Source organism: Salarias fasciatus, chromosome 13, assembly GCF_902148845.1.
Source record: "Salarias fasciatus chromosome 13, fSalaFa1.1, whole genome shotgun sequence".
In the NCBI taxonomy this organism is placed as follows: domain Eukaryota; kingdom Metazoa; phylum Chordata; class Actinopteri; order Blenniiformes; family Blenniidae; genus Salarias; species Salarias fasciatus.
In genome coordinates this window covers 6,464,268-6,478,710 of record NC_043757.1, presented here as the reverse complement: position 1 = coordinate 6,478,710, position 14,443 = coordinate 6,464,268, and the positions used below count along the sequence as shown (strand labels likewise).

Genomic DNA, 14,443 nt, shown 5'->3' with positions numbered 1-14,443 from the left:
ATGTTTCACAACAAACAAGCACACATAATCAGGCACACATTGTGTGAATGTTTAACAGAGAGAGAGAGAGAGAGAGAGAGAGAGCAGAAAAACAAATAATTACTCAATATTACACTGACGCTGCAACATGTTTGAGGGCTCACCAATTAATTGTGCATAAAAGGGTTTTTCTTGAAATGTGCTTTGTTAAGTCTTGGAGTAACAAGGAGAAGAGAATCAGAAGGAAACACCAATGTGCAAGACTGTTTTTTTTTGGGAGTGCTTTGTTCATGTGAATCATTTCCAGGCATCGAACATCCTGAAGTGATGCAACATTACACTCTGAGCCATCAGGTGAAGCAGCTGAACAGTGTTTCCCTCATGGTCTGGTAATAATCTGTCAGTCCCTCCAAATCGCTGTAGAATCTAATAAAACCGCGGATCAGGAGGCGTCTCTGGTGTTCCCTGTTACAACACTCATTAAAACATCTATTTAAATAGAACTAAATGACTAGTTTTCAATGATACAGTTTTTGCCTTTCTTTAAGGTGCATTTTCAAACAATTTCTTAAACATCCAATCTCATCCCAGTGGCCGTTTCGGTCAGATTAGAGTAAAACAATGTCCACCTTCTAGTGAAGTTAGAAGCAGTTATCAAACATAATTTTGAAATACGAAATAAACTTTGCATAAAGCACATTTTATGCAAATTCAGCATCTTTACAAGCATATCTCCTCTTGTGAAATTGTTTGCTCGCTCTGTTTTTCCATATTTTACAGTGGTTGGAGTGCATTTACTTAATTTCCCGTTATTCATTGCCAGTGAATGGCTCAACTGTGCAGTGACTCGCAAGCTGGGGTCAGTGACGTGTGCGAAAAATGTTTCTGTAAACCAAAACTGTCATCTCACTGAGAAGGAAAAAGAAAGCAAAAGCTTGAGGCTTCCCATAAAAACAGACAAAAAAAGACAAAGGTGCATTTTGAAAGTTTGCAGATGGCTGGATGTGTGACTGCTGCTCCGAGCCACAGCTGATACAAATACAGCAGATCAGATCAGCATTTAAGTCCATATTCTCCTGGGACATAGTGGTTTTACAGCTGAGAGTCACCTGGAAGCGGATCTCGTTCCTTAAAAAAAAATTGCCAAGTAAATGCAATTTTTTTCAAACTATGCATTTCCATTTGAATAGCTGTCATGTAACCTAGGCCAGAGTTTCTTCTGCGTCACTTCTGATTCATTGGGAAACATCCTGCAGTAAAAGTCGCAGCCATTACCCACAATTCAGCTGCTAATAAACTTGCTGAAGTTGCACATTTGCGGAAAATTTGAAACCTTCTGAAACTGTAAGCGGGATCATTCTGGGGATGAGCAACGCAGACCTAGCATCACATCTGTGAAATGCCTGAAATTTCCTTTGACTCAGAGCGTCTGCGGGATTTCAGCTCTCCGGACGGAGCTGGAGGATGCGACGCCCCCGTGTGTCTGGGTCGGGACAGTCATGGTGATTCAGCAGGATGAGGAGTTTCCCTGAAAGGCGATACGACGGCTCGACTCTGCCGTCATGCCGGGCTCTGGGGTTTCTGGTCATGGCTGAGCTCTTGGTGGTGGAGTGACCCATGTAGTCTGGTCACGCTCAGCTCTGTTTGGTTTACCACTGACTAGCAGAGCGGACTCACAATCCGGAAAAGTTTCCGGTTAACCATCATGATGCAATTAGAAATAAACACTAAAGAGATAAATATTGGGATTAAAATTCATTAATTCTTGCATTGAGTCCTCTGTGTGTTGTGTGAGTCTCACACATTAAGATATAAAAAGCCTGACATGTCTTGACTCTGCGGTTCTGAAGTTGTGTGTCGCCGTGCACTTTTTCACAGAAACACAAACACCTGGTCTCCAGAACAGGGAACAAGTGTCTGTGTTCCTCTTTTTCTGGCCTCCTTATTGTTCTGTCAGAGAGAGAGAGAGAGAGAGAGAGAGAAACCCAAGCACAATTCTGAATAATGCTGGAACCAAGTTTGCAGAAAGTTGGCCACACGGACGCACAAATCCAGTTTTATTTCTCTTTTGGTGTGCGACGGGGAGCTGAGTCACAGATGAGACTCGTTTCTTTCTCACTGGGTTCTTCTTCTGCAGACTGACTCACTCCTGAAGGAGGATCGCCCTGCCAGAATTAAAACCTGGTTCCTGAGAGCTTTATTTTCACATGAGGAATGAATTAAACTCCCTCTGCTGTGAGTGGTGATGCTGTGATCTGGTAATCCTCCCGTATCAGTGAATCTCAGTCCAGCTTAGTAACACCTTCATGCCGACTACCTGTTTGATCAAAGCGCACGAGTCGCTGAACGTTCGAGTTAAGCATCTCTGATTCATCTAAAATAATTCTTCCTAAACTTTTAAAAACGCTACAGTTTCTTGTCAAACTTGAGATTAAACGAAGACTGAAAAGAAAATGTCTGTGGGGAAAAGATACATGTGCAATAAAGAAAAGGGCTCTGGTTGATCTTTCTGTCTGTGCGCACGAACCGGAGCAGGAGAAGCACATTTCTGATGCACAGAACGGCTCAGAGTCAGATTCCTGACGGCCGGGGAGCGTTTCACACCCTTCACCGGGGCATAATAGTCCTGTCATCCTTTTTCTTCACTTCTTTTCCAGCCCGTTTGTCTGCCGTGATTAAAGTGAATTCAAACTAGCACATATTTCCTCCCCTCTTCCTCTCCGCCGTCCCAAAGCTCCAGTCAGCTCTTTGATAGCGGAGTAAATAAAGCGGGGATGATGCAACATGCAGAAATGTTGCCAAGGATAAAGAAGCCAAGAGGAAATAAAGTCTTACTGCGGCTAAATAACTTCACAACCGCACCGTTCAGAAGATTTATGCTCCCCTTCTCTTACGTGAAAAATCTGACTTTTGCAAACTGCAGTTTTACATGGAGGGGCCTGGGATGGATGACTCAATCTTCAGCCAGGGTTTAAAGTGTGTATAACAAAAGGACAAAAAGCAATAGAAGTGAAGAAAATATGCAGTCATATTTAAATATCCCCACCCTCACCAGCAGCTCCAGGCTGCTTAAAAGGCTGAGCAAATATGTGATCAGTCAACCAGATTCTCCCACCACATTCGAAAAAAACCTCCATTTGTACCACTAACTTTTGTTTTTGTTTCTTCTCACTATGTGGAATCTGTCTGAACGCTTTGCAGGGCGTAAGAACTCCCCTCTCTCTCCTCCAGGCCAAATAAAACCATCTTTAGCTCCATCCCTGCTGAGGGCTCTTCTTTTTCATGTTTTATTTTGTGTGTGTGTGTGTGTGTGTGTGTGTGTGTGTGTGTGTGTGTGAGTGTGTGTTCATAAACAGCAGTGGTTACAGTGGAATCTTAATTTTCTGCAGCTTTACACTTTTTTTTGGTTATTTTCTGATCAAAACAGGGATGAGTGGTCTGATAGATGATTTCAGTTTGTTTTTGACTCCCGTGTCTTTCAGTGGAGTAATTTATGATTAAATGTGTTTTTTCTCATCAAAGTGCAGTTTGCTGAACTGCAGCTATTCTTTTTTGTATTTCTTGATTTGTGATGCTAACATGGATGCTGGAGTTTAAGATGCAAAGCGACCGCTGAGACAGTCACTCATTTGTTTTTATAGATTGTGACTCTTTTCGCTTTGCACATACATTCACGGTTACCCTCACATAATCAGGCTACAAATACTCATCCACACACAGTCCCGTGTCACTGACCCGGAGCAACAGGAGTCTGTTGTAGTCGTCTCCAATGAGCCGAAGCTCTCGTCCGACTTGCTCCGCCTGCATGTCCGCCGCCGCCGCCGCCGCGTTTCCCCGCCGTGTGCTAAGAGGGTTTGGAGCGTGCCCTGCAACAGAAAAGAAAAGCATAACACGTCGACCGTGTGAACATGATCAGATAAGAACATGCAATCTGTAGCACGTTATACAGCTGATCGGTTCAACCTGGACTTGCTGTTTTCTGTGCAGTTGAGGTTTTTGACTTTAACGCAGTGAAGTTTCAGCTGCTTGAAGTTTGGACTGCTAATGTGACGTAAAACCACAGAGGGACGCACACATTCACAGAACATTCATGTTAACATCAGCTGGTTTGAAACCTGCTGCTTAAACCACACACACACACACACACACACACACACACACACACACACACACACACACAAACACACAAAATCCCCATATTTCAACCCAAACATTAAGGCAAACAATAAAAACATGTGACAAAGGCGAACATTCACATGTCTTTTATTGACTTTACTCAAATGTTCATGTCCGCTCCAGCTGAACACTCAGTCATGGCTAAAAACACACGGACACAGAGCAGAAACAAATCTGGAAACAGCCAAATTCACAGATCTGTTTGATGCTATTAAAGTTCACAGTGACGTGACGAAAATCTACATCAGCGATAAAAATCAGACAACTTATTCAAACTTCAACTTGTGAGAAAAACAGCAAAGAAAGCAAAATCATGCTGATGTTTGAATTGAAAACGTACGTAAACAATTTAAAGAAAGACTCACTGCTGGCATCGTGACAAAAGATACGCGACCGCGAGAGCAAATATGTGTCTGTGTGTGTGTTCGCGAAGTGTGTGTTCTCGTGGTTAATCTGTTATATTTTCAGTCAGAACTACAGTGTGAGGATGAAAGGCTCTGGCCTAATATGGATCCTCGCTTATGAGTCACACGCAGCGTTATGAAACCCAGACTTGATGTTTCTCATATCCTCTGATATCGAGGCGATCAATACAGCAATCAGCGTGCAACAAGCTACAGCGTCGACCGTGTTCCTGAGCGCCGCGTCTGGAAAAATCGATATATTTCCTGTTTGGAGCCATCTGTCAAACTGTTCCTCAATTACACACAGTTGTAACGCTGCATTTACTCCTTCTTTATGCGACATGGTGGTTCTTCAATATTTCTCTCGTGTTGGCTTCTTCTGCTTTTTATTTCAGCACACTTCACATGTAAAAACTATTAACACTTAAGATATTTAGGAAGTTGAATACCGGGTCATGGACATTCACATGGGTTATTTACATAAGTTTGGTTTTTGGAAAACGACCTCAAGGAAAACAGGTGGTTGGTTTATTCAATCATCATACACACACAGTGTGTATTGTGGAAGTGCATGACATAATGTTGAGAAGCTCATCTCACGAGCTGTCACCTGATAACTACAGATCAGGTCACAATCTGTGGTTGGAAAACAGCCACATCCAGGCTCAAAGGGCCGGAATTTACCTCCTGTACATAAGGAATCCATTCAAACAGCTCTGTACTGCATCGATTCAAGTCTGCAGTTTATTTGTGGAATTAAAGCCTCGGAAATTAAAAAAAAAAAAATCTATCTTTGTGCAAGCAGCCCTGAGGTTTGATCATAATTAAACAGAAATAATCAGAAGTCAGGGAAATGTAAAGTCAGCGGGAGTGAGATGTTTCTGCAGCAGGAGGAGGAAGACGGAGATAAACATCAGACAATAAAACGAAGCTCCTTAAGCCTCCATCATGCTGTCAAACACTCCAGCAGATAACACATCCTGAAACATGACTCTGTTTTTTGGCATTCAGGACAATGCATGACATGTTATAGTGTTATACGAGTGTCCCATAAGGGAAACTAATGTGTTCATAAGGGAAGACATATTTTAAGGTTAGAGTTAGGTCAGTTAAAGCGGAATCAGAGGAAAGTTAAAGTAATTCAGCTAAATGTCCCCATGAGGTGAAAATAACAGTGTGTGTGTGTGTGTGTGTGTGTGTGTGTGTGTGTGTGTGTGTGTGTGTGTGTGTGTGTGTGTGTGTGTGTGTGTGTGTGTGTCTTTATCTCCCCTCTGCATCTCAATCAGTTTGCTACATCCACGAGATAGAGCAAAGAGTTTCTGTCTGCATGGTACAAAAGGCCTGCTGGCCTATTTTGACTGGTACACAACACACACACACACACACACACACACACACACACACACACACACACACACACACACACACACACATACACACACACACACACACTGCACTTAATGAATGACACGCACACACACGTGTGTTGGTCTGTTTTGACTCCTATCTTGTCTGTCTGCCTTCAGTGGAAGAGAAGAAAAGAGACAAGGCAATCAGTGAGGTTAATCACTGCTATTATAAAAAGCTCAGCCGTTCATTTAGAGCTTACACTGTGCCGGGGCTTACGGATGTTTTCCTGTGACGGCTTTTTCACTTACAAAAGACACAACTCCGCTTGTGGTTGAAGACAAAAAGTTGACAGGGTCGGATTAGAAACTACCCACAGAGCTGGGACATGCACTGCTCTGTGCTTCTGGACCTGAACACTGTATTATTAGCTCGTGGATATTCTTTGAACACTGAGAGGGGATTTACTATGCTCGTTGTTGTTTCTGCTGCCAGATTTCCACCTCATGGCACAGTTTGGTTTGTTACCGAGCAACGGGAGAGGCAACTTTAGCCAACAGCGCCACGGCTGAAAGAAAGAGTGTTCACTCTGTAAGAAGGGCTGAGGTTAAGAAGCCCTCCGGAGCACTATTTTGGGTCACAGCTGCTGGAGGTGAAACACTTTCTTGTTGTTCTGTATTAAAAATAAACAGCACAAACCAAAAAATAAGGATCCAGGCTATAAGAGCTGATGAAACTCCAGGCCGGTGGCTCCATCATCAAACATCACCCAGCTTCCTGGTGCATATTGTACAAGAGCGATTTCTGCACTTACTTTTGTTGTAAAGTGGCAAAACAGCAGTTAACTTCTCAATCTTCTCAGCTGATATTCATCCAGTTTAAATAGCCATTTCAGGCTGGAGTGTATCCAACCAACACCAACAGTGGGCGAGAGGCAGTGACCAGTCTGGACACGTTCATTACAGGGCGAAAACAGAAGGCATGGGTTTGGGACAGCATGCAAACTCCCCGGCCAGATGATTCAAACCCGAGAACCTTCTGAAAACCACGGCCTCCACAGTGTAACCACAGCACTCAACTGACCTCCAGCTTCCTGCATGCAGGCTGGAGGTGATCCCAGCTGACTACGGATGAAGGCAGGGATGATCCTGGACCAGTCCATCACAGGACAAAGACAGACAGACAGACAGACAGGCCGACATGTCCACACAAACAGGCAATTTATAGTCAGCTCCAAACATGCAGCACATGATTATGGACTGTGGAAGAACGTGCAAACTCCACACAGAAAGATCCTCAAAGAGCAACCCAGACTTCAAATGAGTGCGCCGCTTTGTAATACTTATTTATTCAATGTCAACCTCTTTTCGGCTGCGAATGGAAAAAAAAAAAAAAAAAAAAAAAAACCTTATTGCTCTCAGCCACAGATATTTGTGTAACATAATGTTACATAACACCTATTGTGGTTTCAGGGAAGCCTGAGTGAAACCTGACCCGTCGTCTCATGAGACGTCTCCTGATTAAGCGTTGGTGGAAGCAGCTCGAGATCGTAACAAACCCGAAGCTTCCGCTGAAACGTCACCGATAATTTAGTTCATTTATAAGACAGAACCTGGGTTTGAAAGAGGAAACTGAGTTTGTGTTATAATAACAAAGAGGGACAAGTCAACCAAGGAATTACAAGTTTAAAGGGTTCAGGTTCAAGTGTAAAAGTGTTAATTCTTTTAAAATCTGCAGTTCAAAACCCACCATCCATGGATGGATAGATGGATGGATGGATGGATGGATGGATGGATGGATGGATGGATGGATGGATGGATGGATACTCCGGCCCAGAACGTTTATCTGAACTTGGATCTTGGGATGGGTAAAAGCAGCTGACACCTGGTCTGAAGTCTAAACTGGAACCACCTTTCAGACCACCTGAGCTCACTTTAAATCCACTTATGGTTCAAATTTGAGGATCAGAGAAGCCCAAACAATCTTGAGTACTACAAAATCCCCCATCTTCTCTTGGGTAACCCCAAACCACACCCATACCAACCGAGCGATATAACGTCTCCAGCTGGTCCTGGAACCAGAACCAGAGGATTTCTCTCCGCAGTTCAGCTCCTTCTTTACCACAACTTCTACTCATCCTGTTTTCATTTGTTAGTTTGCCTTTTAATTGACACAAAAGAACCACGTTAAAGGAGCAAATCAGTTGCTGCAAGATGTCACAACCAATTTTATTTTTTTTTTGCGCGATTATTGAGATCAGTGTGCCTTTGTTTATTTGCAGTGTGATTTGTGTGGCTTTTATATGATTTTATGGCTGCGGGCACGACCAAAACATCTGTTCTAATGCTACTTCCTCTTATAAATGCTCGCGTAACTACTTAATACAAAAATGAAAAATGATTTTCTGACTATAAATTAAAAATAAAAAAACATGCAATTTGAGTTTAATGTGTAAAAAAATGTGTGTTTCTGAAAAACTGCATTAGCGTTTGGAATTTGCATTAAATATTTCTATTATGACAACCTAAACTAAAGGAGATAGTGAATCTTGTAACTGGTTGTTGGTTCAAATCCCTGAAATTGCATTTAGATTCCAAGTATATAAAATGAAAGTTTCTGCATTCACACCTGCTACTGCTGAATGGGTTAAATACAAAGGGAAAATCTCACTGCACTACTGTGTACACATGATAAACAAAGAGATTTTTATTCTTTCTACAAGTTTCCAGCAGTGAGCTTCTGATCAGGGACTCCCGTTTTCGAAACGTCACGACTTCACAAACCACTTTCGGTTAACTAATTTAAACATTTACGAGATTTATCTGGCAACCATTCTGTGGGGCAAAGTTCAAAACTAAAATATAAACACAAAATTACCCCCCCCCACCCCCCCAACCTTTCTTTTAACATTAACTTCCCTATAACTACACACACAACAGTGATTCTTGGCTCTGCCTGGTGCAGCCAGAAGTCAAGAAGAAGTCAACGTCAGTCTTCCTTCCTGCTAACTTGACTCAGCAGGATTTCTAAACGGCTGTGAACTGAAGGCAACGAGCCAACGCCACCAAATGTAATAAATCCCCGAGTCCAGCCCTGTAATATGAGCGCAAGTGATGCAGAGCCAAACGTCATCTGAAAAACCTGATTAAAATCCAACGGTGTCAGGATGGACGCACGAGGACTGTGAGACTGAAGCATTTTACACCAGAAGCGCTGATTTCTACATAATTTCGTCAAGTCAACTCAACAGTTTCTCTTAGCGTGTAAAGGTTTAATTAACCCTGTGGGGGTTTTGACAAGCATTTCAGTAAACATTACTCAACAGGAAGTGAAGTACTACCAAAAAAAAAAAAAAGGAAGAAAATCGACAGAAATAGGTTTGAGAGTACGAAACAGCTTGTTTCACATTTCTGCCTGAACTGGTTGGATTTCCTGATGCAGCAATGCGCAGAGTGTTAGTCACATAAATAACAATGTGAAAACAAGTATGATACAGTCTTACTCATCTGACAGAAAAGCTGCTACTTCAGAGTAACTGTAGTAGTGAGTAATATGTGAAGGAAGAAAAAAAGGAGGAGGGACAGAAAAAAAAAGAAAACATCCTGAGAGTGTTTTGTTGAGTTTTTTACTATTATTAACACTCAACGCCACCTCCAGCCCAAACACACAATTCTTCTTTGATAACGGGAGCTTCAGGGAGCTTGTGTTAGACTCCTATCTGGTTTCATGTTTTCCTGCACGCCCACACAGCAGCAGCAGCGGCGGCGGCAGCAGAAGCAGCAGCAGCCCTATTTCATAGTGAAAACATCCAGAGGAGCTCGCCTTGGCTGAGTCAGGGCAACAACTCTCACACAACACAGACTCATTACGTCTAAAGCATTCACCAAGTGTGTGCATTCATTCATGAGTCTGTGAGCCAAAGTGTCCGCTCCACTTCAGACTGTCACTCCTCACTGATAGGAATTAGCAGAGGGGATTTTCTTTCTTGTTGTTGTTGGCATCATGATTAGGAAGGGGTGTGTGGTGGTGGAGTGGTTATGGCCACTTGCCTCCTGCCACACAGTGAGAACATCTCCGGTTCAAGCATGGATTTGGAAGTGTTCTCCGTCTAACTCCCACAAGTCTGAGGTTGTCTCTGTGGATGTTGCTGATTTATATAGGCTTAAGTCATGATGAAGTGATGAACTTTGCCCTTAATCAGCTGTGACCAGCTTCGGTTCCTGCTACTTTAAACTGGGAAGTGGGAGTGCTGAAATAATCCTTATTTTTACACTGATGTGATGATTCCACATGCAGTCTGGGACAAGCCTCCTGCATGCACTGAGCATGTAAATGAAAGTCAACTTTTCTGATATAAGTGAAGTATTTTAGTGTTTTGTTTGCTCTCTTTATCAGCACTGTTAATGTATCACCTGTGAAAGTATTGAAAACGCTTTCCACCTGCCCGCGCGCAAAGCACCCGTGCGTAATCACGCGGTCGTGTGTTTATGCAAAGTGTCCGTGCTCACCGTGCCGCTGGTGCGTCCCGGCTCCTCCGCCCTGCTGCTCCGCCATGCGGTGCACGGCGTGTGTCATCACCTGCCCGGTGAGGCTCCGAGTCTGCGTGGCCTTGTCAGCCGTGGGGAGCTTCGGGAAGAGCGGGGAGCTCGGCTGCGAGTCGCAGTCGGAGATATATCCACTGGAGGAGCGACGGGACGGGTGCAGTTTTGGTTTGTTACGATGCACGCCTAGGCTGGCATCGGTTCCGCACCACTTTGTCGAGTCCGGCTCTCCTCCTCCTGCTCCTGCTCCTATTCCTCCTCCTCCTCCTCCTCCGGCGGAGATGGGGTTGCCGCCGTTGTTTGCTCGGGATGTTTGCGCGGACGCGCCAGCGGCCCCGGCGGGTTGTGGATCTCCTCCGCTGCAGTCTGCGTCCTTCACTGCGGACGCGCCATCGGACGGGTTCGGTGGACTGTTGGATGAACAGAGCGGCACCGTCAGCTCGGCTTTCATCTCGCTGTGGCGCACGTGTGGCACCGCGATGCTGCGTCAACACCGAGCTTCTAACTCTCATCACAGACTTTGGATTTATTTGGTTTCACATTGATCCGCTTGAGTTTTTTTTTAACATTTGCCAACAATAACTTGTATTTACCAAAGATGCATTTTCATCTCAGTCTGCTTTACCCAGTGACCGGTATCCAGAGATGAGGCGATACTGGCGTGGAGGAGTTTATGTGCGGCTCAATGTGTTCCTGTTGAGGCGGCAGCCCGGGTTTCCTGCCCAAGCTGACCGCCTGGTGTCTCCATTGTTTGACAGAAATTGCTGAGTGCTGCAGATCTGTGTTTGATTTATAGGGAAAAAACACAATCCGGCACGTAGGAAGCGGCTGGAGTAAGTTTAACTGCGTCACAGACAAACAGTCTGCGAGACGCGTCTTGTCAACCCAGAGTTCATCTTTAAGTCTCATATTTACAGTCAAATAAAATGCAATGACCTTGTTCTTATCTGACACTTTAAATGAGTGTGAATTTGATGAACTCAAGGGGGATTAACATGCATGTGTGTGTTTCACGAAAAACAAACTCGTACACTTTTGCATCTGTACTGTTAAAACCATACTTCGTCGCGGCGCTTCCTGTTTGTCCAGACTAAACTTCAGCTTCCCCAGCGCACGGATTCCCAGCGGTGATTACTCTATTCAGTGCCAAAACATCATAAAAGTCTGCACAGAGCGTCCTCTTGTCGCGAGACACAAGCTCGCGCTACTTTAATGGCATGTCTGTCTTATCTTGTTCGCCTTTTACACACTTTTACGCACAGCTGAACATCGACAACAACCGCGTGAGAGATGGATGCGACCATAGCCCGGTTAGTTTCTGAAAACAGCAGCTTTCCTTGTGTTTCCGAGCAGCGTCGTGAAGAGGCAGAAGCATTTAGAATAGAGAAATGCCACATGCAAGCCGCCGCGCCAGGACGGAAAAGCAGCAGGAGCGAAAGAAAGGAAGCGCGCGAGGTTGATGCCAAAATAGACAAATACTGTTTCTGTTGAGGTGTCGCTGTGTTAAATGTTTCACAAAATCTGGCAGACTTAACCTGCCCGCAACGAGTTTCTCGATTCCAGTGTCAGTGGGAGACAGCGGGGCAGCTTCTCCAAGGGAAAAAGCGAGGCTGCGCTTCAGCCGCCTAGGATTTCACTTCAGCACGAAGGAAAGTATTAAAATAGTTTAGCAGCTGTCACTTGGAAGATGCGTGCCTTTAGAATTGTCTTCTATATTTGTAGCTTTCACCTTCAAAACCAAGCGGTGAGCGTGCGCCTCCCGCAGGGCAGCGTGCACGCCTACACGTTTATCTCCAGGGTCTTCATGAAAAGACGCGATTGTCCTTCGCGGCGCGGTAATTACTCATCACGGTAAGCGTTAATAACATGAGATCTGCAAGGGAAATAACTCCAAGGAGTCGTAAATCTCACCCCGACCATTAAAGCGGCATCCATAAACACGAATGAACTCGATGACCTCGATCACAACGAGGCGAGTAGTTAGTAAAATATGGAAAATTGTCAACATTTAGTTGAAGAAAATTAGTCATCCAGTCAAAGATTTGGCTCTAAGTTGCAAAGTGTTTCCAAATAAACCCTCAAACGGTCTGTTCAGAAAAAAAAAACAACCAAAACAAAACACAGTCTGCAACCTCTCGACAATAAGACAAATCACATGTTGTGACTTACAGCCAACACAACTTCTCTCCCGGGAGATACGCGATCTGGTCTCACCTGACGGACCACAAGCGCAACCTGCGCGCCGCGGTGCCAAAAAGCACCGGCGGAGTGGCAGGATCGCGGCAAAGCGCGCTGCGAAATATACCCAAACTTGGACGAAAGGTATTATTTAAACATGAAAAAGTACCTTTAAAACCCCAAATGTGAGTTAAAATGAGTAATTCTAAGGTTTTACTTGAATAACGCACGGATTCATCTTCTGTATTTTAGCTTAGACCGATTGATTATGTCACATCAAGACAAACCTTAAAAATCCGCGGATATTTATTATTTTAAACGATGTAAATGAACAATGCGCGGCTGCTATAACTGCAGTTGTTTGCGGCTCGGCCGCGCACTTGCCGGGAGACAAGCCGAAGCCGCGTTTTATTTGCGTGTGAAGTATCCTAATGACAAAAACAACGCGCGCGCACCTCTGCTCACCTGGACGGACGGTGCATGTCAGAGACGGGACATCACCGCGCGCTCCCGCAGCAGCTCGAGTTGGCTCGATCAAAAAGATAAAGGAAAGTCAGAAAGTGGTATCAATGCGGGGGTCGGTAGGATCCAAAGGTCCGACGTGAGCAAAGAATTAACTCCCAGGAGTAAAAAAAAGAAGAAGAAAAAAACAAAATAAAGAAGAAAAAAACAAAATAAAGAAAGAAAACGAAGTGAAATAAATTCCAGAGTGTTGCGCACTAATGGTCGTAACAGGGACACTACGCAGGGATGGTTGGATAATCCGCAGCAGAGGAGGTGTTCAGACTCCAGGGAGCTCTTCAACCTGCTCTCTCTCACTCCTGAAGGTTCTCTGCGCTGTGACTTCAGCTCTCCTCTGGTTATAATCCTTAAAGGGCGGAGCGTGTTAACCTCAGCCAATGCGAGGCCAATTCCCCTTGTGATACAGCGCCATCTGGCGTCCCCATTCATCACATTCCTTCCAGGAAAATACTCATCCTAAAGTTCAAAATGACACGAACAGAAGGCTTTTGCTGTATCAGTTCTACCGCCTTCGTGCAGGAATGACAATATGTGAATCACACAGAATCAACGAACCCAGGAAGTGATGGAGAACTGGATTCACACGAGATTCACATGAGGTGCTGCTGAGAGCGGTGTGAGAGCTTTGCCTCAGTTCTGGGAAAGCTGTAAATCCCAGCTAGGAGACATCAGTAAAGCACTTCTGAATCAAGGGTGTTTTAGTCTTTCAACATTAGACACCCCCGTCCAAGATGTCCGCATGATCACTCCTGAATCCTGACACAGGAAGGACCGGCGTGGGAGCGGCACCTCAGAAATGTGGAAGATGTAATTCTCTTGACACAGCATCAGTAAAGTACCTTTGAATCACAGCGTGTTTCAGCCTCTTTGCAGATGGCCAGCTGCAGGGTGATTCAGGGTCTCCATGGAAGACACTGAGTGAAAAGAATAAAAGTCTTCATTTCTTATTCATACATTGCTGATTTTCCAGCACTCGTAGGTCACTGCAGGTTTTGCACAAATAAAACTCTTCAAAAATAATCAGAGAAATGAACTGTTTGGATATTGTGCTATCTGCATTCACTTATTTCAATGTAGTGTCTACGTCAGGGGTGTCAAACACATTTCAGTTCAGGGACCACACTCATCTTGAGAGAACAAGTACCATAATTACCTTGAAACTTTAAAATGTGTCTTTGTTGTGGCAAAGAGTATGTGTGATGTAAAATGTCTATTTTCCCAAAACCCACGCTACTGCTGGTAATGACAACAATCTCAACATAGCGCCGATTTTAACGAAACGTTCCGGAATAAAAT

At 44.3% G+C, this 14,443-nt stretch overlaps 1 protein-coding gene across 1 annotated transcript in view; it reads right to left on the bottom strand.

Moving 5' to 3' along the window:
• The window catches only part of LOC115399802 (protein no-on-transient A-like), a 21,777-nt gene extending 8,341 nt beyond the window's left edge, over window positions 1–13,436 (bottom strand). Inside the window, exons 1-3 of the mRNA XM_030107371.1 lie at window positions 13,091–13,436; window positions 10,415–10,857; window positions 3,715–3,845 (exon numbers count right to left, since the gene is read on the bottom strand). Of these exons, the coding sequence (XP_029963231.1) occupies window positions 3,715–3,845; window positions 10,415–10,857; window positions 13,091–13,107 (591 nt within the window). The 5' untranslated portion in view covers window positions 13,108–13,436. The remainder of the gene's footprint in view (window positions 1–3,714; window positions 3,846–10,414; window positions 10,858–13,090) is intronic.
• Between the last annotated feature and the right edge of the window lie 1,007 nt (window positions 13,437–14,443).